Source organism: Strigops habroptila, chromosome 21 (genome assembly GCF_004027225.2).
Source record: "Strigops habroptila isolate Jane chromosome 21, bStrHab1.2.pri, whole genome shotgun sequence".
Classification (NCBI taxonomy): domain Eukaryota; kingdom Metazoa; phylum Chordata; class Aves; order Psittaciformes; family Psittacidae; genus Strigops; species Strigops habroptila.
Genome location: NC_044297.2, coordinates 5,008,259 through 5,032,808, shown reverse-complemented (window position 1 = coordinate 5,032,808; position 24,550 = coordinate 5,008,259). Strand labels below are relative to the sequence as shown.

General features: G+C 66.9%; 5 protein-coding genes across 10 annotated transcripts in view; 4 read left to right on the top strand and 1 right to left on the bottom strand.

Moving 5' to 3' along the window:
• Window positions 1-867: 867 nt before the first annotated feature.
• On the top strand, window positions 868-7,747 carry SORBS3 (sorbin and SH3 domain containing 3). Its single transcript, XM_030510290.1, has 20 exons — window positions 868-1,075; window positions 1,627-1,690; window positions 2,624-2,750; window positions 2,827-2,932; window positions 3,014-3,237; window positions 3,309-3,372; window positions 3,569-3,674; window positions 3,749-3,833; window positions 3,911-3,952; window positions 4,061-4,147; window positions 4,588-4,643; window positions 5,433-5,521; window positions 5,590-5,669; window positions 5,758-5,804; window positions 5,920-6,034; window positions 6,116-6,241; window positions 6,469-6,870; window positions 6,957-7,036; window positions 7,121-7,227; window positions 7,315-7,747. The coding sequence occupies exons 1-20, from the start codon at window positions 868-870 to the stop codon at window positions 7,374-7,376; spliced, it is 2,277 nt and encodes a 758-aa protein (XP_030366150.1). The 3' UTR covers window positions 7,377-7,747.
• Window positions 7,748-8,130: 383 nt separating this feature from the next.
• Window positions 8,131-14,015, top strand: PDLIM2 (PDZ and LIM domain 2). Of its 3 annotated transcripts, none has more exons than XM_030510234.1 (10): window positions 8,131-8,183; window positions 9,158-9,502; window positions 9,950-10,101; window positions 10,428-10,497; window positions 10,579-10,664; window positions 10,738-10,780; window positions 12,595-12,740; window positions 13,019-13,164; window positions 13,233-13,338; window positions 13,436-14,015. In XM_030510234.1, the coding sequence occupies exons 2-10, from the start codon at window positions 9,410-9,412 to the stop codon at window positions 13,629-13,631; spliced, it is 1,038 nt and encodes a 345-aa protein (XP_030366094.1). In that variant the 5' UTR covers window positions 8,131-8,183; window positions 9,158-9,409; the 3' UTR covers window positions 13,632-14,015. The 3 variants fall into 3 exon arrangements, with proteins under 3 accessions (XP_030366094.1, XP_030366092.1, XP_030366093.1); XM_030510232.1 differs by having other exon boundaries at window positions 8,145-8,183; window positions 9,064-9,502; XM_030510233.1 differs by lacking the exon at window positions 8,131-8,183 and having other exon boundaries at window positions 8,921-9,502.
• Window positions 14,016-14,624: 609 nt separating this feature from the next.
• Window positions 14,625-21,715, top strand: C21H8orf58 (chromosome 21 C8orf58 homolog). The gene is made up of 7 exons (XM_030510288.1): window positions 14,625-14,865; window positions 15,625-15,690; window positions 16,604-17,211; window positions 17,303-17,375; window positions 17,440-17,567; window positions 17,660-18,628; window positions 19,280-21,715. Exons 1-6 carry the CDS (start codon window positions 14,625-14,627, stop codon window positions 17,741-17,743), a joined length of 1,200 nt encoding a protein of 399 aa, XP_030366148.1. The 3' UTR covers window positions 17,744-18,628; window positions 19,280-21,715.
• Window positions 18,406-21,715, top strand: LOC115618545. 2 transcript variants are annotated; one of them, XM_030510231.1, is made up of 3 exons: window positions 18,406-18,457; window positions 20,850-21,123; window positions 21,195-21,715. In XM_030510231.1, the coding sequence occupies exons 1-3, from the start codon at window positions 18,406-18,408 to the stop codon at window positions 21,544-21,546; spliced, it is 678 nt and encodes a 225-aa protein (XP_030366091.1). In that variant the 3' UTR covers window positions 21,547-21,715. The 2 variants fall into 2 exon arrangements, with proteins under 2 accessions (XP_030366091.1, XP_030366090.1); XM_030510230.1 differs by lacking the exon at window positions 18,406-18,457 and adding an exon at window positions 18,934-19,635.
• Window positions 21,716-21,904: 189 nt separating this feature from the next.
• Window positions 21,905-24,550, bottom strand: part of BIN3 (bridging integrator 3) — a 37,961-nt gene continuing 35,315 nt past the window's right edge. For all 3 annotated transcript variants that reach the window (XM_030510229.1, XM_030510228.1, XM_030510227.1), the window contains exon 9: window positions 21,905-22,778. In XM_030510229.1, the coding sequence (XP_030366089.1) occupies window positions 22,632-22,778 (147 nt within the window). In that variant the 3' untranslated portion in view covers window positions 21,905-22,631. The remainder of the gene's footprint in view (window positions 22,779-24,550) is intronic.

The following is a 24,550-nucleotide window of genomic DNA, read 5'->3' as shown; positions in this document are numbered from 1 at the left end:
CCTGGCTCCATGGCAGAGCTGCTCCAGCATTTCCCGGCTCCCGTTTCATCCCTGGCTCCTTCCTCGCCCTTGCAGGGCTCTGTGCACCGGTTGGTCTCTGTCTGCCCGGGTTACAGCTCCAGCTCCTGCCCAGGGACCCGCAGCCGGTGCCGGGCACAGGGCAGGAGCCGGCCCTGCCGGTGTGACCCTGCTTCCAGCTGTGGCTGCCACATCTGGCTGCTGCCCTGCAGCACCTCTGCCCGCAGCAGCGTCTCGCTATCGACCCCAGCCCCGCACACGCCACCCGCGTGCTCCCCAACGCGCCCCGTGCGCTGCACATCCCGGCACCGGGAGCACCCGCGGCAGGGATGCTCCAACTCCCCCTTCCCCGCGTGTTCCCACCGAGCGCGGGGGCTGCAGCAGCCCCCGGGCCCGTCCCGCGGGCGCACCCCGGGCCCGGCCGCGCTCCCGGCTCCCCGCTGGCACCGCCAACAGGAAACGCTCACGGACACTCACAAACACTCACAAACACTCGTCCTTTGTTAGGCCCGGCCCGGGCCAGGCGTTAAATATTTATCTGGGAGCGGGCGGAGGGAGCCGGAGCCGCGGGACGGGCCGAGGTGAGCGGGGGCCGGGGGGAGCTGCGCCGGGACAGGGCGCGCCAGGACCTCCGGAGGTGGCCCCGGTGGTGGTGGGGCGGAGGGGACCCACTGCAGGGGACATGGGGTGGTCCGTCACCCCTCGGAGGGCAGCGCTGGGGCCTGGGCTCCCCCCGCAGGGTTTAACCCTTCCCCTGGGTGCTTCGCCCTCAGCCCCCGTGTCCCCGCTCCTGCCCCACATGGGGTGTCCCTGCCTGGCCCCGGTGCGTGGCACTCCCTGCCCCTTCGCATGGCCACTGGGGGGGTCCGTGTCCTCGCAGGGGTCGTGGCGCCACCACCCTCCATCCCCATGGCCGGGAGGGGGCCGAGGGGCGGCCGGTGGCAAAGCCGCGTCCTCCCGCGGTGGGGACAGTGGCCTGAGCTCATGTGCGAGCGCGGGTCGCAGGGGAAGAGCCTGTTCGGGGCTGTCAGCACTTGTGGGGCGCAGGAGGAAGCGGGTGAGTGCCGCAGCCCGGGGCGAGGCGGGGCAGGAGGGTCCCAGCGCCCGCACCCCACGGGGCAGAGGGGACGGAGGGCACATGGGGATGGGGGCTCTGCTTCCGCCGCGCCCCGGTCCCGGGGCTGGGGTCTGCAGGAGCACAGACCCCGCTCCTCACACCCTCCCCCCCCCCGGCGGCGCTTCCCTCCTCATCCTCACCCCGAACCCACCCGGAGCCCCCCGCGTTTGGGGGGGTTTTGCTGCCGGTGCCGCCGGGTCCCCCCCGCTCCAGGAGCGGGGCCGGGAACGCGCGCGGGGCGTGGGATGAGTTCAGCCTCTTGGCTCCGCTCCCTGGATCCCGGCCCTGGAAATGTCACTGGAAACTCTGAATGGGCCCGTCCCTGCTCCGGAGCGGGGAGCGCCGGGACCGGGGACCCCCTGCGGGGACAGCGCCGGGGGTGCTGCGGGGGGGCCGCCCGTGATGCGCTGAGCCCCCCCCCCCCTTCTTCTCCTTCTCCTTCTTCTCCTTCCCCTTTCCCAGCAGTTCGCTCCCTGCACTTCGCTCCGCAGCGCCCGCGGCTCCGTCCCGCTCCCGGTGGGGCCCCCCCAGAGCTGGCGCTGCCCCCACCAGGAGGTAAGTGCTGGCGCAGGGACCGGCGGGGACCCCATGGACCAGGCTTTGGGGGGCCCCCCGCGGGAGCAGGATGGGGCTGAGCCCCACGGGGCTGCAGGAGGGCACAGGGGATGGGGCGGCAGAGCCTGGGGTGCCCTTAGGGGGGGTTGAAGTCTGCACCCACTGTCTGCGCCCTGGGGTGAGTCATGCCCAGGGCCGGGGGTTGCTCGTTGTTGTTAATTGTGTGCTGATGATCGTTAATTACAGCCCTGGGGGCTGCAGAGCGGGAGCGAGGACCTGAGGGGTCCCCACCCGCGGTGTGTGGGGCGCTGTTTGAGGAGGGGCTCAGCACAGGGCCCCAGAGCATCCACGAGAGGGGATGGGGGGATGAGCAGGGACACGGGTGTCCCCGGGAGGTCCCTGGGGGGGTCTCTCACCCCTGGAGCCACCCCACAACGGTGTCAGGAGCCGTTACATGGGGGTCCCTCCCCCCCGAGCCACGGCCGCGGTTCCCATCGCGCATTCCCATCGCTCTTCCCTCCTGCCCCCTCCCCGCTCCCTGTTTGCGCTGCAGGGCGGGGAAATAGTTGTGATTTCATGTGCCTCGGCCCTGGCAGCGATCCCGGCGCCGGCGCTGCCGACACGTGCCTGGGCGGGAGGGTACCGGGATCACGGGATGAGGGGACGATAGGATGACGGGATGAGGGAGGGGACGATGGGATGACGGGATGAGGGAGGGGATGATGGGAGGAGGGAGGGGATGATGGGATGAAGGGATGATGGGCTTGGCCATCGCTGTGTCCCACACTGGGGTGTCTTCTCCCCAAAGAGCCCCGTGGGGCTGGATCCATCCGTGCTGCAGAGCCGGTGCTCTGGGTCTGGCTGCGGACACTGGGTGGGAGCACCCATGGTGCAGGGATGGGCCCCACACTGAGCGCAGCCGCATTCCCACAGGACACGGGCACCCCCCGCCATGGCAGGCCGACTCCCAGCCCGCGGTGCCAGCCGGGATCAGGACGTTGAGGACGCCCCCCGCTCCCCCCCGGCACTGTGGGTGCCCCCACAGCACTTGGCAATGCGGGTGAGTGGGGAGCTGCTTCTCCATCCCTTTGCCACCAGCACATTCCCCCCGCGCCAGCCCCTTTCTTGTGCTGCAGGTTCCCGTCATCCACCACCACGGCTCCAACACCCTGAACTTCGACTTCCACGCCCCAGAGGCCCATGGCGTGGCTGAACATGGCCGGGGGCCCCCCAAGAGCTCAGGTACCCACCACGAGCATCCCCAGCGATGCTCAGTGCAGGGCAAGGGCTCACCCTCATCCCCCTCATCCCCCTCACCCCCAGTGAGCGAGTGGTACCAGACCTGGCCGGCCAAGGAGGGGAAGACACGCAGCCCCCCAGCACCCGCCGGCCCCACACCCGGCCCCGGGGCTGCCCCGCCCTGTCCCCGGCCCCCAGGCTGGTCAGCAACGTGGACCAAGGACAGCAAGAGGCGGGAGCGGCGCTGGGTCAAGTACGACGGCATCGGGCCGGTGGATGAGACCGGGATGCCCATCGCCTCGCGCTCGGTGAGCCAGGGGGCACAGAGCTGGGGCTCCCCCTCCCCAGCACCCCCTCACCCCCCGCTGTGTCCCCACAGAGCGTTGACCAGCCCCGGGACTGGTACCGCAGCATGTTCCGGCAGATGCACCGCAGGCTGCCAGGTGAGGAGCCATGGAAGGGTTTGGGATGAAGGGAGCTTGAAGCTCATCCTGCTCCAATGGTAGAGACACCTTCCGCTAGAGCAGGTTGCTCCAAGCCCCTTTGTCCAACCTGGCCTTGAACACTGCCAGGGATGGGGCAGCCACAGCTTCTCTGGGCACCCTGTGCCAGCGCTCACCTCCTCCTCCATCCCCACAGAGCCCGACTGGGAGCCCCATCCCTGCCCCACGGGTAAGCTCAGCCCCTCGCTGCCTCCATCCCCCCCAGTGCCTCGGATGAAGCCAGCCTTGCCCAACGGGGATGGGTGAGTGCAGCACAGTGCCTGGCGCTGCCCATGGGTGCAGGGCTTTGGGGCTGAGCCCCTCCTGCTCCCCACAGGCCCAGCTGGGGTGTCACTGGTGCCACCACGGAGCCTGGCAGCATCTTTGACTATGAACCAGGGAACTCCTCACTGCCGGAGCAGGTAGGAATGTCCTGCCCGGGGAATGCTGGTGGGAATCACGGTGTGCACACACCTCACCAGCCCCTTGCCCTTCCCAGCCCCCGGCAGCGGTGCCACCAGCACGGGCTCACCCCATCGAGGTAAGCTGGGGGGCCAAAGGAGTGGCAGTGGGGTCCTGGTGCCCGTGCCATGGGACACGTGGTGCAGGCAGAGCCATCCTCGCCTGGTGCAGCCCAATCCTGCCATAGGTGCTGCTGGAGCAGGAGCTGGAGCAGCTCAGCGTGGAGCTGGACAAGGACATGAGGGCCATGGAGACACGTTGGGAGCCCTGCCAGGTACCCGGCTTCATCTCTCCTGCGCTCCATGGCCTTGAAGGGATGTGGAATGGGGATGGGATCTCCATCCAGCTGTGCATGCAGCCGTTGTACAGGGATGCGGGCACAGCTGGATGCAGGCAGGGCTGGATGCAGGCAGGGCTGGATGCGGGCACGGCTGGATGCAGGCAGGGCTGGATGCGGGCAGGGCTGGGTGCGGGCACAGCTGGATGCGGGCAGGGCTGGGTGCGGGCAGGGCTGGATGCGGGCACATCTGGCCGGTGGCACATGGCCGTACCGTGGCCTTGCCGCCGTGGCCGTGGCCGAGCCCGTGGCCGCGGGACGCTAGGACCCTGTCCCGCCGTCCGTGCGTCCGTCCCTCATCGCCGCTGGATTCCTTCGCTTCCCGCCCGGACCCGGCCTCTCGGATGATTAATTCCCCGCTCCCGCCCCTCCCGCAGCGCCCGGCGCCGGCTCCCACCGCCCGCGGCCCCGCTCCGGCCCCTCCGGCCCCTCCGTGAGTACATCCCGCGCGCCGACCCACCGCTCCGGGACCCCGCAAAGCCGGGGGGGGGGGCGCAGAGACCTCGGGCCCCGCTCCGGGGGGTGTGGGGCGGGATTGTCCCCCCGGTGGCGCCGGGTCCCCGTGTCCCCGTGCAGCCGCTGGGCCCCCCCGCGCCCCGCCACGGGAGGGGGTCCCGGCGCCGGGCCGGCTGCCCATGGGTGGGACGCGGGCGGACGGGGCCGAGCCTTTTCCCGGTGCCGGGACACAGTGTCCCGGGGCTTGGCCCGGCCCCAGGGAGGTGGCGGCGGTTGGTTCCCATCGCTGTGTCCCCGCGGCGCGGGGAGGGGCCGCGGGTGCCGGGGGTGCTGCTGCAGCCCGGGATGGGCGGGGGGAACCCCGGGACGTGCTCCGGGAAGCGGAAGGGAAACAACCGAGTGATCGGCTTCAAGGGGCCGAGAGCCGGGGGGTGCTGCGGGGAGAGCTTAGAGCGGCTCCCGGTGCCTGAACGGGCTGCAGGAAACCGGGATGGGCTTTCGGGTCCCTTCCAACCCAAACCGTTCCGTGACTCTGTGTTCCTTATAGGACCTACCATAACTCCCCAGGGGGGCTGGAGGGGTGGCCGGGGGTGGGAATTGGGCTCTTTAAGCGCCCCAGGAGCCGGTTATCCATTACCCAGCGCCTCTCTGCGGCAGCAGGGACGCGCCGCCGCCAAACTTTGGACTCGTCCCGCCCGGCTGCCTCCGGGATGGGGCGGGTTGGGAATTGCCGGTATTCCCTGCCCTGAGCCGCTGTTCCCCGCAGGACCCCGCGGTCCCGGCTGCAGACCCCCGGCATGGAGCGGAGCATCCTGGGGCTGGGCAGTGACCGGAGCCGCGCAGCCCCCGGCAGAGGTGAGCCCCCCCCGAGCCAGGCCATGGGGCACCCCATGGACCAGGCTGGTGACACCCCCTCTTTGCAGACACCCTCCGGCCAGCGACCCTCCCCAGCCTGTCCGACATGGGGGACCCAGCAGAGGCCATCAGGAGGGAGGAGAAGAAGGTGAGGCCAGGATGATCCCATCCCACATGGGATTGGGAATGGCAGGGATGGGGGGGGTCCCCCGGTAACCCTACTTCTCCCTCCCCAGATGAAAGCTGCTCGCCTCAAGTTTGACTTCCAAGCTGAGTCACCCAAGTAAGTGATGGTGCTGCTGGAGCCCCTTGGGTGGCAGATGGGATCCAGGGGAGCCCTGGGGTGACACCCGGGATGCTGGGGATGGGTCGGTGTCCCTGAGCACTGCCGCTCGCAGGGAGCTGACGCTGCAGAAGGGGGACATCGTCTACATCCATAAGGAGGTGGACAGGAACTGGCTGGAGGGCGAGCACCACGGCCGTGTGGGCATCTTCCCCTCCAACTACGTAGAGGTGAGCCCATGAGGATGGAGACTGGGGGGCAGCCAGGCTGGGGCACCCCAATGCTGACCCTCACCCCTGTGTTCCCCACAGATCCTGCCCTCCACGGAGGTTCCCAAGCCCATCAAGGCACCCACCATCCAAGTGCTGGAGTATGGCGAGGGCCTGGCGCTCTACAACTTCCGAGGGGAGCTGCCTGTGGAGCTCTCCTTCCGCAAGGTACCATCACACCACACCGCGCCGTGCTGCGCTAACCCATCCCCTCCTCACTGTGCCCAAAGAGGTGGCAAATGCCCCATCCCTGGCAGTGTTCAAGGCCAGGATGGACACAGGGGCTTGGAGCAACCTGCTCTAGTGGAAGGTGTCCCTGCCCGTGGCAGGGGGTTGGAGCTGGATGAGCTTTAAGGTCCCTCCCAACCCATTCCATGGCTCTATCCCGTTGCTAGGGCGAGCGGGTGAGCCTGGTGCGGCGCGTGGACCACAACTGGTACGAGGGGCGCATCTCCGGCACGAGCCGTCAGGGCATCTTCCCCGCCACCTACGTGCAGGTGCTGAAGGAGCCGCGGGTGAAATCCAGCTCCGAGGATGTCCCACCCTGTGCCGCCGCCGCCAGCCCCCGGCCCCCCGCTGCCTCCCCAGCCCCACAGCGCTCCCCCGGCCCCCCGCTGCCCACCGGCTCCCCACGAGCATCCTCCCCAGCGTCCTCCCCCCGGCACCTTGGCTCCACCTTCCCCCCATCCCCAAAACTGCCCCATAGCGCCCCAAACCCCTCCCTGGCCCCCCGCAGCCCCCCGCACCCCACAGCCCAGCACCAGGAGCCGTGGCGCCCAGCCGGTGCCCCCGAGCAGGTGAGTGACACCCCAGCATTGCACCCAGCACCGGTGGGGATGTGAGTGCTGCCCTGTGACCTGCACCAATCCTGTCCCCATTGCAGCGCGCAGCCCCAGGGGCACCCCCTGGCACCCGCCCCGAGCCCGCCCCGTCCTACAACGGCTCCGAAATCCAGTGGACACCGTAAGTCTGGCCGGGAGCGGGCACCGTGTCCCCCGTGTCCCCAGCGAGGGGGTGGCACGTCGGTGGCATCGCTCTGTGTCACAGGTACCGCGCGCTCTACCAGTACCGGCCCCAGAACGCCGACGAGCTGGAGCTGCTGGAGGGGGACCGGGTGGACGTGATGCAGCAGTGCGACGACGGCTGGTTTGTGGGTGCGTGGGCACCGCAGTGGGGACGGGGACACGGACACTTTGCCACCGTGGTCCCTCAACCCCGCTCTTTGCCTTTGTCCCCCCCAGGCGTGTCCAGGAGGACGCAGAAGTTTGGCACTTTTCCTGGCAACTACGTGGCTCCGGTGTGATCCGTGGCGTGGAGAGGAGGATTCCGGCCATGCTGCTCCCTGCCACGTCCCCTCCGTGTCCCCCCATGGGGACAAAGTGCCTCCAGCTCCCTCCTGCCCCTATGGGGCTGCTCTAACAGGGACCAATCCCTACATAGGGGGATCTCCCGCAATCCAGTGCCTTAACCAGACCCCTCCTCGGTGCCTTGTGTCCCTCCATCCCGAGGGGTCACCGTACCGCTCCCTCCTCCCCGGCCAGTGCCGGGGTGTCCTGGCTGGTGCCGGGGCCTGACCATGACGGCCATGACCCGAGATGTTGGTCCAGGGCCGTGCCACGTGCCTGGGAGTCGCGGTTGCTTCTTGTCCATCATTAAAGCTCAGCTCAGCCCAAGGCTCAGCCTGGTGGGGACAGGATGGGACAGTGCCCATGGGAGATGTGCGGCAGGATCCCACAGGAAGCTGCATGGAGCAGTGGGGCTGCATGTTGGGGGTGTCGTGGCCCCCCATGGGGTTGTGATGCTGTGTGGAGGTGATGCTGTGGGCACACAGCACTGGGCAGGGTTATGTAGGGCTGCAGCGGCGCATGTGGGGGGCTTCAACGGTGCATGTAGGGGTCTGCGGTGGTGCATATGGGGCTGCATCCGGACATGTGGGACCCGTGGGCCGGTCCGTGCGCCCCGTCGGGGCGGCCGTGCCCGTAGACGGCGCTGCCGAGCTGCCGCCCGGCCCGGCCCGGCCCCGTCGGGCTCCGCCGGCCCCTTCCGAGGGGGAGGCGCCGCTGCAGTGGGGCCGCGCTCGGTTCCGCCGCCCCACGGGGCCGCCGGCTCGGTGAGTGCTGCGGGGGGACGGGGCTCGGCGGCGGGCGGGGCCGGTCCCTGGGGGATGCGGGTCTCGGGGGCGCTGCTCCGACGGGCGGGGGACGGGGGTGCGGGCAGCCGGTGTCCCGAGCGTGTGCCCGGGCTATCCCCACGGCCCCGGCAGCGCCTGGCAGCCGCCGGCAGCCCCGGAGCGTGCCAAGCACCGCAGCCACAAAGGCATCGCTGTGCCCGGGGTGTGGAGACGGATGGAGCAGGGGCTGGAGGTGGGGTGCAGGACAAGGGGTGCAGGACGAGGGGTGCAGGACGAGGGGTGCAGGACGAGGGGTGCAGAACTGTCGGGGGGTGCGAAGCCGGGTGTTGGGGTCCCTGGGGTGTCAGACTCGGTGCCCAGGGATGCTGAGCGGGGCTGGGCACGGGGAGCGGGTTTGGGGTTTCCTCCCGGCACTGCAAAGCCCAGCCCAGGAAATTCTTCGTGGCAGCCTCTGAAACCCCTCTTTGTGCACTTGGGATGCTAAAAATGCTTTCCCCGGCGGTTGCGGATGTGGACGGGGTGCTGGGATGTGGATGGGGTGCCTGGATGAGGATGGGGTGCCTGGATGCAAATGGGGTATCCAACTCCTGCGGCCACCCTGTGGCTGTGCTGGTGGGGTTGGGATGGGATGGGTCTTGAGGGGACCAGGGATGCCAGAGCTGATATTTAGTGTATGGGGCTGCCCATTCCCATCGATACCACCGAAGCCAAGGGCTGCTGGGGACCCCGTGCTGTTCCCAGGGGATGCTCAGCATCCTTTACCAGTGTGAGTTTGCTGCAGGACGAAGGGCTGGGGGGTGATTCTTGCAGCCCTTGTGAGCAGCAGGATCCTCCCTCGCCAGCCACATCCTCCCCTCAGACCCCACTGGTTTGGCCTTGCCGTGGCCAAAGCAGCACCGATTTCCTGCCGTGCCCAAGGCCCCGGGTGACTGCGGCTGCTCCATCCTCCATAGCCGCCGCCTGGCACCCCTCGGTCCCAGGGGAGGGCTGGAAGGGGAGGAAGCCACCAACAGCCTTGGCTGGGGACACTGGGGCAGCAAGAGGAAGCTGCCAGCACCCTGTGACAGCGCGAGGACGTGGGTCCCCTCCCCGGAAGGAAGGCGCTCTTGGTCTCCATCATCCCCGTGCAGGGTGCAGGGTCTGCCGCACCCCCTCGGCACCCAGGGTGTCCTGACCCTGCAGTCCCTGCCCATCCACCCGCTGCCATGCCCGTGACCGTCACCCTGCCCGGTCCAGCCCCGTGGGGCTTCCGCATCACGGGGGGAAGAGACTTTGGGAAGCCCATCACTGTCTCCAAGGTAGGAACATCCCACATGTGCCCTGGGGAGGGATGTCGGGGCGGGCTCTGTGCCGGGGCTGCTCCGGGAGCGGATCCTGTTTAGTGTCCTTGAGGGATCCTGCTCGATGGAGTGGATCCTGTTTAGTGTCCTTGAGGGATCCCGCTCCGTGGGAATGGGTGATGGTGGGAATGGGTTCATTGAGCTGGGCAGGGCTGTGTCATGTTTCCAGCCACCGTGGCCCCCCCTTGGGTCTGGCACAGTTTTGGCAGGGCCACAGGGACCCCAATGGGAGCATCCTGGATTTGGGGACCAACACGGAGCTGGCTGTGCCCATCTGTGTGCTTGGGCACGGTGACGCATGAGGGTTGCACGATGCATGTGTGGGTCTAAGGGGTGGCTGGGGGGGGGCTCGCTTCGCCCAGCACCTCCAGGATAACACCGGGGCTGTCCCCATGTCCCATGGAGGTGACAGAGCACGGGAAGGCGGCCACGGGTGACCTGCGTCCCGGGGACATCATCATCACCATCAACGGGGAGAGCGCAGCCAAGATGCTCAACGTGGAGGCGCAGAATAAGATCAAGCAGAGCCCTGGGCAGCTCTGGCTGCAGGTGGAGAGGTGGGTGCTGCGCTGGGGGTCCCCAACCACGGCTGGGCCGGTTGTTTTCCCCTTGAGCGGCTCCCGGGGCTCTGCTGTTCCCATGGGAGCCTGTCCCGGGTCTGTAATTAAGGATCAGGCAGCGCTGGCAGCCGTTACCCGGCCAACTGGTCCCAGCAGGGGACCTGGGGGTGCTGCAGGGGAATCACAGGCTGGTTTGTGTTGGAAGAGACCTTAAAGCTCATCCAACCCCCTGCCAATGGGCAGGGACAGAACGGCCAAGCTGTGGGTGCATGGGGGCTGTGGGCTCCTGGGTGCAGGACCCACCACTCTCCCTTGGTCTCCAGATCCCCGGTGCCACCTCCCAGCCACACCAACGGGGACACCTCACCAGAGAGGCTGGCCACTCGCTTCCAGGTGAGCCCCGGGCAGCCCCCTGTGCCCTGGACCCTCATCCGGGGCTGATTTCAGCTGCTGGCATCTCCCTCCCATCCCCAGGATGTGCTGTGGATGCAGGAAGAGAGTCGGGGTGCCCGGAGATGCTCCAGCCCAGCATCCCGCAGCCCCCTGCCCAGCAGCAGCAGGTAAGGCTGGACGGGGTGGGCAGGGTCTGGGCAGGGACAGGGATCTCCTGATGGCTCCATCCTCTCCCCACAGCTCACAGCTCATGGAGGAGATCGTCTGTCCCAGCCTCTGCCAGGTGAGCAGGAGCTGGGGGCTCTGTGGGGCCAGGCAGGGCTGCTGGGGGGCATCTGTGCACTGTCACCTTTGTGATCTCAAACCATCACCCTTTGCACCCTAAAACCATCACCCATTACAACCCCAAACCATTGCCTTTTGCAGCCCCACAGCATCACCCTTTGCAACCCCAGACATTGCACCTTGAAACCATTCGTTTGCAGCCCAAACCCCTCCCCCTTTGCACCCCGAAACCATCCCTGTTTGCAGCCCAGCTGCATCCCCAGCGCAGCGCCACGTCCCAGCCCGCTCTGCCCCGGGGCCGGCGTCGTGCCGCGGTGCCGCCGGTGCCTCCCCGCCGCGCTGGCAGCGCCCCACGGGCACCAGCTCCCTCCCTGGGCTGTTTTCCTCGCTCCTACCCAGCACCTCTTGGCAGCGGCGCCGGCCTGGGGAGCCCGAACCAGTTCGGGGAGGCGCAGTCCCGGTGCCGCAGCCCCGGGACTGGGTGTTGCAGGGCAGGGACCTGGCCGCGGCGGGGTGCCCGCGGTGCCCGGGGGGCCGGGATGCTTCCCTCGCCGCCTGGACCGGTCCCGGGATGCCCGCGGTCGCCCCGTCCCTCCCCGCCGCGGTTTCGGGCGGCTGCGGTGCCCCGTGGGGCAGCCGCTGGCTCCGGGCTCGGCCTCTCCCTCCCCTCCTTCATTCCACGCTTTCTCTTTTCTTGTTTTCCAAGCCCAAATTGGGAAGCGCCGTGGCCCCGAGCGCGGCCCATCCCGGCTGCCTTTGGCCATGGCCCTGCTGCCCCTTGGCTCCTCTGGCTGCACGCTCCCTCCTCCCTCCCCACATCCGTATTTGCTTTGGTGCGGGCCGCAGAGGGGTCCCTCCCTGCCCCAGAGCCCCCCGCCATGGGGCTGTGGGGGGGCCGTGCCCGGACCCCTGCCCAAAGGGGCAGCGAGGGGAAGGGCTGCCCTTGGACCACGCTTTTTGCCACATGCCAGTGTGGGCTGGCACCGGGTGCTGGTGGGGATGAAGCCAAAGCACCCAGCTCCACCCGTGCCTAAGTTTAGCTTGTCTTTTGCTTGCCTGTGACCCACAGAACCCCGGAGCTGCCCCTCTGCTCCTCTGCAGGGTCTGGGCACAGGGTTCCTCATCCTCATCCCGGGCTCCTGCTGGGGTTTGCATCTGATGGCGGCTGCTCCCGGGATCATTGGCTTCCACTTATCCGGGCTTCGCCTTTCCTGCCTCGCAGGGCCGCTGAGCAGGAGCAGATGCGGGGAGGGGATGGACGCAGGCGCAGGGTTACCAGGGTGGGAGCAGAGGGATTTTGAGTCACAGACTGGTTTGGTTGGAAGGGACCTTAAAGCTCCTCCAGCTCCAACTCCTGCCCTGGGCAGAGACACCTTCCACTAGAGCAGGTTGCTCCAAGCCCCTGTGTCCAACCTGGCCTTGAACACTGCCAGGGATGGGGCAGCCACAGCTTCTCTGGGCACCCTGTGCCAGCGCCTCAGCACCCTCACAGGGAAGAGCTTCTGCCTCAGAGCTCATCTCAATCTCCCCTCTGGCAGGTTAAAGCCATTCCCCTTGTCCTGTCCCATGCCGAGCCATGGAGCATCCCTGCATCCCTCCTGGGGACCACCATCCCTTTGAGGACCAGGGCTTGGAAGAAGCCCTTGGGCCAGGTCTGGGTGTCCCCAGGGTGTCTGGGAAGAGCTGCTGGGAGATGCCACACACACCCCTGAGTCAGGCAATGCTGGGGGGCTGCTGCAGCACCCGCACCCCCCGGGCACCCAGCACCTCACCCAGCACCTCACCCAGCACCTCTTCTTCTCCCCCTGCCAGGAGCGAGGAAGCTTGAACAGCTCCTCGGGGTCTGCGCTGCCTCCACCCCCCCGCCCACCCTCACCGGGGCTCGGGGCACCCCCGAACCCCTGGGAGACCCTCAGAGAGCGGCGCAGCTCTTCATCCTCTCCCAACCCCTGCAGCAGGTATGGAGCGGGCTCGGGGCACATAGACACAGTGAAACCCCAGCCCCATGCACCCATCACAATGTGATGGCTCAGCACCCGTGGGTGCTGCCTTGCCGAGGGAGCCCATGCAAAGAGTTAACCCACCTGCGATGCAGGTCGGGCTGTGGGAGGGACGGGGCAGGCTGGGGCAGCTCCCCAGGGTGGAGGAGCAGGTAGAGGGTGGCTTGGGTGCAGCCCTATGGACCCAAGCGTTGGGGTGCTGGGAACCCCCCCCTCCCGGGGTGCCGTTCCCGCAGCCCGGGCTCGGAGCCGGCCATGCGGCGCTTGGAGGAGGATTCCGAGGTCTACAAGATGCTGCAGGAGAACCGGGAGCTGCGGGCGGCTCCGCGGCAGTCCAGCACCTTCCGCCTGCTGCAGGAGGCGCTGGAGGACGAGGCTGGAGGTGAGGGGGGTTCAGCGGGCTCTGGGGGTGCGGGGCGGCGGGGCGCTGACGGCCTCATGTCCCCGCAGCCAGCCCCGCAGCGCCCTTCCCGAGCCGTCTCTCGCCCAGCGCCCGCAAACCCGTGGCCGGGCTCCAGAAGCTGCACGTCTGTGAGAAGTGCGGCAGCAGCATCGCGTGAGTGGGGCCGGGCGGGGGGTCCCTGCGCAGGGTCTGCCCCGCGCAGGCTGGTCCCGGGCCGGGGGACACCCAGTGATGCGCCCATGTCCCGCAGGACACAGGCGGTGCGGATCCAGGACGGGCGGTACCGGCACCCATCCTGCTACGCCTGCGCCGACTGCGGCCTCAACTTGAAGATGCGGGGACACTTCTGGGCGGGGGACGAGCTCTACTGTGAGAAACACGCCAAGCTGCGCTACCAGGGCCCCCCCGGGGGCACCAGCGTCCCCCCGGTGTCCCCCCACTCCTGAGCCCCAGGCACGGGGCTATGGGGAGCTCCCCGCTGCACCCCCTCATCCCCTGGGGCACCCCAACAATCCCATTGCTTTGGTAGGGTTGGGGTCCGGAAGGGGGTTTGGGTTGGGGCTGGTGGTGGGGGTGTGAACTGCAGCTGCCCCCCCTTTGCCCTTGCTGTGTCAGTGTGTGTGTGATGAGCTTGGGTTAGTTCTCAGCCTGGGTTGCAGCAGCTGTATGTGCCCCAGGGGCACAGCAGGGGCATAAAGGGGGGCACACAGGGATGCTTGAGCACTTAGGTACCGGAGAGGGGGCTGGCACCGCTTCATGCACTGACTGCAAAGGGCTTCTCCGAGCTATTAAACCAGATCTCTATATAAATATAATATATATTTGCTCCACTCTCGTGTCTGGTCTGTGTAGGGCAGGGTGCGGGTGCAGCAGCGTCCTGCACCCTCCCAGGGCTGGGACCACAGGGCTGGTGGGGGGGAAGCAGGCAAAGACCCCAAACCCCTCCTGCCTGCACCCATAGCAGCAGTGGGGAGCTGGTGCAAACCCCCTGCCCCAGGGCTGGGGGCGCCGTGGGAGGTGTCGGGGTTTATTGCGGGCTGTTGGCCGGACCCTTTGTCCTGCAGGGCTCAGGTGGGCTCTTATCGCTGCTCTCCTCCCTCCGTGCCTGTTTGCACGGGGATGGGCTCTGCTGGTATCCGGGGATCGCCGCTATCAGCAGCTCCCGGCCGAGATTAGAAGAGCTCCGTCCCCTTCCCACGTCCCACCTCCCACATCCCATGTCCCACATCCCAGGGGCAGCGGGGACAGCCCAGCCCTGGTGCCCGACCTGTGCTTAGGGTGTGCTGCAGCCCCTCGTGTACCCCCAGGCTCACACCGTGGGGTCACTGAATGCCCACAGCCCTTTGCTGGCAGATACCGGGGGGCTGCCCATGCACTGGCCGGGGGTCCCTCCCCTGCCGGGCCCCGCGCAGGCTCCTGCGGCGCTCAGCGCTATCCGGATGCGGTGGCTTTTAGAACCATGGAATGGGGCCGAGGGCAAAGGTGCTGCCCGGGCAGGGGGCGGCCCCCCCCGCCCTGCCCCGCCCAGGGCCCTGCCCCATAAAGCGGCGCAGGAGCAGCGGGGCCGTCCCGTCCCGTCCTCCCTGCCCGGTCCTCCCGGTGCGTCCTGCCCCGTTCTCGGCTCCCCCTGCCCCGGGATGCTCCGCCGCCGCGGAGCCTTCAGCGTGGAGCCGCTCCGTGGTGAGTCGGTGGCCCCCGGGGTATTGGGGATCCCCGCGCATCTTGGGGGGGTCCCTGGGGTCTGCGGTGGAATGGGGGGGTCCACCAACCTGAGAAGCTCATGCTCAGGGGTCCCTGGTCTGGAGTATTTGAGTTGGAAGGGGGGCCTGGGTGTCCCTGGCTCCCTCAATTCATGGTGTTTCTGCTGAAGGGGGCCCGTGGCACTCCCAGTTCATGGTGTTTGTGCTGAAAGGGGCCCCTGGCACCCCCAGTTCATAATGTTTGTGCTGAAGGGGGCCTGTGGCACCCCCAATTCATGCTGTTTCTGCTGAAAGGGGTCTTTAGGGGTCTCTAGACCTCTGATTTCTGTTCCCTTGCTGGGAAGGGCCCAGGGTGCTGGGAATTCAAACCTGGTTTTACCTTCCAGTGTTTGGGCTGATGGGTCTGTGCCTGCACTGGGGTCCCTGCGGGGGTCCCACAAACCCATGGCACATCCCTGTGTGCCCTCAGCTTGCACCATGCTGAGACACCCCCCTCCCCAGCACCTAACCCTGGGGGTCTGAGGACTTGGGGGGGACCCCCAGAGTGGCTTTGAGCTCTGACAGTGATGGGAACCCCCTGTGCCCCTTGCCGGTGGCGATGGGGTGCCTGGGGTGGGAAGCAGCCCCATGGCACGTGGTGCCACCCGGCACAGCCCATGGGAGCTCGGCGTGTGGGAGCTGCTGGCCCACGGCATTGCTGGAATTCATGCCACTCAACACTGGGATTGTCCCTCCGCAGCATCCCAGTTCCGTCCCCATGGCGGGTGCACGGTGGGTGGCTCCAGCCCCTGGGTCAAGCGGTTTGGTAGGAATTTGGGATCAAATGCACCCCAAGCCCAGAGCAGGGTTTCCTGGTGCATCCGGGTGTCTGCTTCCCGGTGCCCAAACAACCCAGTGGGGTGGGAAGGGAGCCCTTAACCACCGGCTCAGCCAGTATCGCCGATCCCAAAGCCTGCAAGGAACCAGTTGGGAACCAGTCCTGTAATGAGGTGCCTCTGGATCCAGGGCCTGTCTCCGGCTGGGGTGGTTATAAAAGGGAGCGCCGGGAAGCGCGCCTGGCACTCGGCTCCGGCTCTCGGGATGTGGGGTGGCTCCCGCACCATCTGGAAGAGGAGGTTCAGCTGCTGTGAGTGCATGGAGGGTCCGGGGGGGACAGCTCTGCACCCTCTGTTTGGGTGCCCTGGAGGTGCCAAAGCTTCGCTCCCCACCTCTATGAGCCCTTTCTGCTGCGGTTTGGCCGGGTTGGAGGCGAGTGTCCATGCAAGGAGGGCCGAGATCCCTGTTGATGTGCTGCAAGGTGCTGGGGGCTGCATCCCCTGGTGCCCCCCGTGCTGTGGGGACAAGCGTGAGGAGCTGGTGGTCCCTGGAGCCGTCCTGTGGTGGGGGAAGGATGGAGCCCATGGCCCTGCTGTGCCTGGTACCGAGTTTGAGCAGGGTTTGGGTGATCAGCGTGAGGATCATGGGTGCTCCCCAGGCAGAAGATGGGGGCCGGGCATGGGGCCGTGTTTTGGGGAGCAGCAACATGCTGCCTTCCTATCAGCATCCCTGTCCCGGGGTAGGGGCTGTGGGGACCCTCTGGAGAGGAGTCCATGGGCAGGGGGTTGTGATTTGCTTGGGGAGCGTGGCTGGAGCCGCTGTGGGGCAGGCCGTGGGGCTGTGAGGGGTCGTGGGGCCGTACCCGGGGATCCCCCATTCCACAGCGTTCCCTCGCCCCACAGATGGTCCCTGGGAGGCGGCAGAGAGCTGCGTGGTTCACACCTCGGCCAGCGTGTACCGGCGGCTGCAGGAGAGCCCGCGGGGGGAGATGAGCACTCGGGGACCCCCCGCCCCACATCCCCTGACCCCCGGCACCCCTCCGGCCAGCGGGCAGCTCCTCAAGAGCGAGTCGGAGGATTCCGGGGTGGAAATGGCCGGCAACGAGCACTCGCCGTCCACCCCCGTGGGCTCCGAGAGCAGCTTCTCCCTCGATGGGTTCCCAGCGGAGCGGAGCCCCGCCGGGGAGGAGCCGGGCACGGAGCCCCCCCGCCTGCCCCACAGGAAGCTGGTGCAGGCGGCGCAGCGCAGCAGGAGGCAGCGGGTGCTGGGGCGATGCCACCGCGGGGCCACGAAGCCCCCCCGGGAGCCGGAGGAACCCGCCGCGGAAGCGGCGGCTGCACCGAGGGGGGCTCAGGAGCCCGGCAGCCCCCGAGGGGCTGAGCCAGGACAGGGGCTGCGGTACCTGGAGCACGTCTGTCAGATGCTGGAGCGTTTGGCCAAGCTGCAGCAGGACAACCGGCTCCTGCGGCAGCAGGCGGAGGGCACCCAGCGCGCCCGCCCCGACGCCACGGTGAGGGCCGGCAGCATGCGCGGCGCGCAGGGCCGGGGCTATGCTTTGCGGGGGTATCTCAGCTCACTTCCACGCTGATCCTCACCTGCAGCACAGTCGGGATCCAGCCGTGTGGAGGGGTGAGCGGTTCCGGCCGCGCTCCTGCTCGGACAGCCAGGCTCCAGGTGAGCAGGGTGGGACACAGGGGCGGTGGGTTCATGCCCTGTTGGACCCCCTCCCCCCAATCAGCTTTATCCCCCGCTCCGCTCGCAGCCCCTGACGCTGCCCCGTGCCGCAGGACATGGGGGTACTCGGCCAGCTCCCCCAGCCTGCTGGACCCTGCCGAGAGCACCGCGGCTGCCCCGGCACCGGACAAGGTAATGGCTGGGGAGGGGGGAGGCTGTGGGGTGACGGGGCGGGGGTCCCATGGGTGCTCCCCCCCGCTGACCCCCGTGTCCCCCCCCCCCAGGACGGGCGCTCGCACTGGGGCCGGGTGAAGGCGCTGCTCACCCGCCTGACCCGCCGCTCGCTGCGAGGGGGCCGCTGCAGGTAGGGCCGGGTCCGGGGGGGGTCCCGGTCCTGCTGCTGCCTGTGGATGGAGGACCCGCACCGCACCCATTGCGTCACACCCCCCCCATGACGTCACTCCCGCCCGGGGCTAGTCCCCGGCCCGGTGCCCCCCCCAAACCCCTCCTTTTACCCAAATAAAACCTTTTCACTGCTAAAGAGGCGGCTCTTTGCGAGGTGACGTCATGTGCTGTTGGGAGGTGACGTCACTCCCAACGCCGGCGTGACGTCACGTCAGTACACGTCACCACCGCATCACTTCCCGACGGCTTTTTTCCGCTCCTTTTGTCCTCCCGGTTCCGGCTGCTCTGAACCCCCCCGCGGGTCCCCCCGTCCCAACCCGCTCCCGTGGGGCAGGACGGGCTCCGGGGGGCTCCCGCTGCCTTGGGCGGGCGGGAGGGGAGGTGGCTAAAGCTTGTCCCTCCCCGCTCCTCACCGAGCGCCGCCGGTGCGTGGAGAAGGGGGTCCCGGGGGGTCCCCACCGGAGCGGGGCTTCTCCGGGTTGTTACCGGCCGGCAACAGCGTTTCGGGAGGTGGCCGAGGAGGTTTCTCCCGGCTGAGGTGAGGGGGGCGCTGCCGGGATGCTCCGCCGCGGTGGTGGCTTGGTGCTGATGGAGCCCCTCTTCGTGCCGTCGGGTCTGCGTGGTGATGGGCCGGGTACCGCAAGATGCCGCTGGAAGCTGCCCTCAGCGCCGGCCAGGTACCCCCCTCATACCCTCCATCCCCGCTCTTCCCTGCTGATTTCCTACCGGGACTTGGGTAGTTCCCATCCCAGCAGCGCATCCTGGAGCCTCTACCGAGCCTCCAAATCCCGGGGCAGCAACGGGGCATCCTCGGAGCATCCTGCATCCCATCGCTCTTCCTGGGAATGGTGAGTGCTCATCCTCCCCGGGCACTGCGGGGCAGGGGGTCTCTGGGAGCAGGATGCTGGAGGGGTTTGGGTTTCTGGAGCCCTGTTTCCCCCTCCCCAGCAGTGAAAAGAGGGTGAATATTTAAACTGCCAGAGGGGAGACTGAGATGAGCTCTGAGGCAGAAGCTCTTCCCTGTGAGGGTGCTGAGGCGCTGGCACAGGGTGCCCAGAGAAGCTGTGGCTGCCCCATCCCTGGCAGTGTTCAAGGGCAGGTTGGACACAGGGGCTTGGAGCAACCTGCTCCAGTGGAAGGTGTCCCTGCCCAGGGCAGGGGGTTGGAGCTGGAGGAGCTTTGAGGTCCCTTCATCCCAAACCATCCCATGACGATTCTATGAACCTCTTCCTTTACCCTCCCCTGGGGAGGTGCCCGTGGTGAGGAGCAAACGGCAGGAGGTAAGGACAGGGATGGGTGTCCCCCTCCCCTGTGCTTTAGGAGCACTGAAACTCACCTGGGCCAGACCTCAGGACACTGGGCCCTTTCCCAGCAGTGCTCTGGCCATGGGGTGGGTATTGGTGGTCAGGGAGGACCCCACACCATGGGCATGGGGACTGCTTTGGGGTGAGTGGCTCAGGACAGGCTCAGATGCCCTCAGCGTTGTTCTCTGCCTTCAGCCCCCTCTGCAATGCCAGGGAGATGCTCCAGCAGCATCCGGCTGCCCCACGGGATGCGGCCCAGGCTGGGTGGATGCCTTCCCCCCAGCCGGTGCTACCCCAGCTGCATCCTGGTGCCTGACCCCACAGGAGGGTGGTCTGGATGATGCTGATTCTGCTTTTGGGATCAAGGTGAGGAGGAGGATGATGATGGGGGTCTTGGCACGGGGGCCTGTGGCTCCATTCCCTTGCAATGGCCTCGCTGTCCCTGAATCACCTGGAGAAGGGGAAGGCTCCCAACCACCCAACAAAGACAACTGAGGCGTGGATCCAGGTGTGTGCTGCTCCTGGCAAGGGTTCATGCAGCCAGTTTTGGGGTAAGAGTGTAGGTTTTGGTGTAAGCTGTCAGGTGTATTTAGTGCTGGGCTGGCTGAGGGATGGCATCTGCAAAACCTGGCTGGGGACCTTGTTCCCAAAGGGAATGTGGGCTTTGGGAAGCAAGGGGATGGTCAGGATGCTGCCATGTGACAGTTCACTGCCTGTCTGCGCAGTCCCTGCTGGGGAGGAAAGAGGATGCTGCACTTATCAGTACCTGTTCCCATCACGGGATGGCCTCATCCTGATGCTCACCTGGCCCTGGCATAGTGGCCATTCCCACGGTATCCAGATGGGAGCAGAGTTTGCACCGCTGGGGTTGAGCTGCCATCAGCGCAGTCCCTCTCCGGAGCTGGAAGGACAGCAGGAGGAGCTGACGGCACAGCGAGGAGCTGACGGCACACTGGAGCCGGGCTTTGCTGAGCAGCTCTGGGGCTGCGGCGGGCCAGACGGGTGGCTGCAGGCGATGGAGGAGGCAGGGTGCTGGGGATGAGGTGGCAGGGGAGCGCTGCTGGGGATGCGGAGGGCTGCAGGGTGGGTGTCAGAGCTCAGATGGGGTTTAACCCAGCTGCAGATGCAGAGGAGTTCTGCACCTCCCCTGCCACGGACCTTTGCTCCTGAGGAGCTGGGGCAGGGTCTGCGGAGCCCCCCGAGCATCCCCCATGGCACAGCGTGGTCCTCGCATGGGCTGGGCTCCTGCGTGGCAGTTAAATATAGCATCCCTGCTCTGGGTAACCGTGGCAACGGGGTTTATTTGGCTTAGACCTGGCCTGGCATGTGATGCGGTTGGGAAGGAACAGCCGAGGGAAGGGGGAAGCTCTTGGCTCCATCCCAGCAGCGACTGCATGGGATGTGGAATGCGGCCCCGGGATGCTCTCCCTGTGCCCCTGCAAATGGCCTGGGACACTCACCAGCCCTCCCATGCCCTGTCAGGGCTCTGGTCCCATCCTATCCCATCCTGGTAGCGGGGAGGCTTTATGGGGGTCCAGCTCCCTGCTTCCTGCCGGTCAGGTGGGGCACCCTGACCACTGTTCCTGCCGTGCCACAGGGTCTGCTTTGCCAAATTCAGGTACCAGTGGTGATGGACAGACATAGGGACAGAGCCAAGGGGGGGCCCGGTGTCCCTGGTGCAATCACACTTGTGCTGGGAACACAGTGCTGGTGTTTCGGGGCACTTGGCCTCCTCCATCCCTCATTCACGTCTCTGTTTCCGCAGCCCGAGGCTCTGGACCTGAGCGCTGTGATGCTCTGGATGCTCTCCAAGCCCTGTGTCCCTGGGCACCGAAGGACGGGGAGCTCTTGGGTAGGTGCAGGATGACAGGGGCACGGCGCAGCCCCTGCTGTCAGCTGGTGCAGCGGGTGAGGAGCTCTTGTTCCAGGGAAGCTGCTGCCCCCTGCCCTGCTCCACATCTCCCGCAGCATCGTGGGGCTCAGCCTGGGCAAGCCACTGGGGAGCAGCCACCTCTTCCCATGGAGACCAAACGCACGGGGTAAGGCGGGATGAGATGTGCTGGGACACGGGGCACCACGAGCTGCCGTCACCCCCTCTCCTCCCTTCCAGACCCATGAACCAGCACCCACCAGGTCTCCACAGGAGACAGCAAGGTCTGGATGTCACAGCAGGGATGTGGATGGCAGCACGATCCCCACAAGCCTGTTTTGTCCCAACCTTCCTGGAGAGCTGGATCCCACGCTGGGCATCCATAGGGATGTGCAGGGTTTCCTCTGACTGGTTTGCATTGAATAGAACCTCTGAAGTAGGGAATCTTGTGTGTGGTGGAGACAGGGCACAGGCCACCCAGTCCTCCCAGTGGGAAGCTCAGTTTGGGGACAGACTGGCTGGTTTGGGATGGAGGGACCCAAGCAGGGGGCTGGTGCTCACTGGGAGGCTCTGGATGCTGCTGTGCCCATAGCGTGCTGCTTCTCTGCACTTATCATCTCCATGCCTGCTTCCCAGCCCCTTGTGCCATGCAGCAGCAGCTCATCCCAGGATGGGAGGGCTCCTGCACCATCTCCCTGTGCCGCAAGGCGCCGGCCTGCCCTCCAATCCCCTGTATTTGACTGTAAAACTGTATTCCTTGTGGTTTGCTTTGCTGTTCCCTTTCTGCGTCTGTTCAACCCCTCTTTCCTCTTCACTGTGCTGGAGCCAGGGGCTGTGCGGCCCATGGGGGTCCGGCCCTGCATGGGTCCCCCCCCGGCAGTGGCTGTTGGGGGGCTGCAGAGGGCAGCAGCAGCGCGGCGCTGGCTCCGGCTCCCAACCAGACTCTGCTGTGCTGCCAAGAACTTTATTGGAGACACCCCTGTCCCCCCCCAGCACCAAGGGGTGACTCTGGGACCCCATCACACCCCTCTGCATGCCCCTCCCTGGGTCTGCCCCTGCCTGGGCTGCATTTCCCTTTTGCATCCCTGTTTCCTGGGGTCCTCCGTACCCCTCAGTGGGCACCCATGGCTGTGCTGATGTGCACCCCCTGCACCCCATAGCTATGGGGCAGAGGCACTTTGCACCATTCCTGCTTAAAACAGCAACGCGGGAGTGCAGCATCGCTTGGTGCTGGGCATGGGAAGCGCGGAGCTTTCATCACCCTCTCCCCATGCCTTGAAGCACGGGATTAAAATGCTTTTCCTCTCCCCTAAGGCACAAAGCGCAGGGTGCAGGATGCCCCCATCCTCTTGCCTCACAGGGAAGGAGCGGGGCTGGCTCTGGCCCAGGCACCCAGTGCTCTGTGCGGGTGCAGCAGCAAGTGGGTGCCTGGGCAAGGCCGGCAGCACCCAGCCTGCTCCCCACTTCCACCTCCCCTTTATGAGGCAAATCCTTACAGCACCCATAGTCCAGATGCTGCCTTTGGAAACGGGGCAGGGGCAGCCCCGCTGTGCCCCCCACCCCATCCCCAGGCAATACCTGGTGCTGGCAGAGCCATGGGGGCAAAGGGTTTAAACCCCCCGAGTCCATCCCTGGGCGGGAGGAGGTGGGGAGCTGGGGGGAGGCCCCAGCCCCTGCTCAGTCATCGGCCACGATGGAGAGAGCCCTGAGCTCGCTGAGCTTGGCGTCGTTCTCCCGCTCCCGCTGCTCGTCGCTCAGCCCGGGCCGGTCGATCTGCGCCGTCAGGTCCCCAAAGATCTTGTGCATCTCCGTGTAATAGACAACCTGGGCGAGAAGGAGGGAGAGAGATGTGGGGGGAGCAGGGCAGGGGCCGGGGTGCTCCTCCTTACCCGCTATGGGAGCCAAGAGGTGCAGTGGTGCTGGAGCCAGCCCCTTGCTCGAGCGTTTCTGTTGCTAAAATAGCTTCCTCCCATGTGTTAAACCTCCCCCTTCCATTATTACAACTCAACACATTTTAATAACACGCTGCCCTTCTCTGCCCGCTTCCCATCTGGGGAGCTGCGTGCAGGGGGCTGCCGCCAGCCCCCAGCCCCTGCGGGCAGCTGCCAGCCCCCCGCCAAAGCCGCTTCTCCATCGCCCGTGCACGGGGATGGGCCCGGCCGCCCGCCCAGCTCCGCAACAGGTCCCTGCTCCCGGCACAGGGGCGCAGGGAGCACCCGGCCCGGCAGCACCATCCCCTGCATGCGGCAGGGGGAGGGCGGTTTAATCATGTGCTAATTAACAGCACCAATTAACGCTGGAGCTCGCTGGAGCGGGAGCCAGAGGGTCAGCGCAGGCAGATGGCACCGGGCTGCCTGTCGGGTGCCAACGCAGAGCCGTGGTGCGGTGCTGTGCCCCGCAGGAGGAGGGTGATGGGGATGCCTGGCCTAACAGTGGCAGGGAGAGGCGGGGAAGTGCTTCCCAGCGGGCTGGATGGTGCCCGTGTGGCCCCCACTTCACAAGCAAGGCTCGGTGGGCACCCAGGATCAGCCCCAGCATCCCCAGTTTGGAGACACAGTCTCCATGGAGACCAGCTCCCCTCATCTTGTTCAAAACGATGCTTATTTTGGGTAGGGCTGAGGGGCGAGGCTGGGGACCCACATGTTTTTGCATCCCCCCCCCCCTTTCCCCTAGGTCCATCCACGCTGGAGCGCAGCGGGGGCTGCTGCGGGGCCGGGTCTCCCCACGCCGTGGGTGCTGGGTGATTCAGCAGCAGTGCTCATTTACACAGTGACTAACGAACCCCGAGCAGGCAGGCGTGGGAAGGAGCCCCCCCCGCCCCTCTGCAGCCACCCCCCTGCAGCCAGGTCACCCCAAAGCATCCTCAGCCCCACGCAAGCAGGAGGTGCTGAGTGTGCCGACAACCCCCGCCACCACCGTAATCCCCTTGCAATGCCACGGGGGGCACGGATCCTGGCTGCAGAGCTGGGTGCCGGAGCTCCGGAGCAGCCCTCCGTGTCCTCAGCCCCATCCTGGCATCAGCTGGGCTCTGTTCAGTCACATATGGCCACACGGTGCTGCCAATTCCAGCACAGAATTCCAGGTGCACTGAGATGAAGCTCCAAGGGGCAGCAGCGGGAGCCCCTTTCCCAGGATTGCTCCGGAGCCCGCTCCGTATCCAAAGCAGAGCACACATTTTGGGTGCTGTCCCCCCCCACCATCCATATGCCGCAGCTATTGAGCCCTTCCTATAGGAGACACAGCGTCCCCAGAGCGCTGCAGGTGTCCTTGGGGATGCTCTTGTCCCCCAGCAGACCCCAGTACCCAACAGCAGCACTCATGGTGCATTGCCTCAAGTCTCCTGTGCTTTTCCAATGCAATTCCACAGGCATGGATCCCCTGGGGCTTTCTCCCATCACTGCCTCTATGGCTGGGGCATGCACCCCACACTGATGGGCGCTGGAGCTGCAGCAGCGGGGGACCTGCTGCCTGCAGCTCAGTACTTTTCCAGCTATGGATACCATATGCTCCGTCCCCATCCCATCAAATCCCATCTCCAACTCGCCTTTGAGCCCGAGCCAGCGGCCCCGATCCACCTGTCCTGAACTAATCCTGGT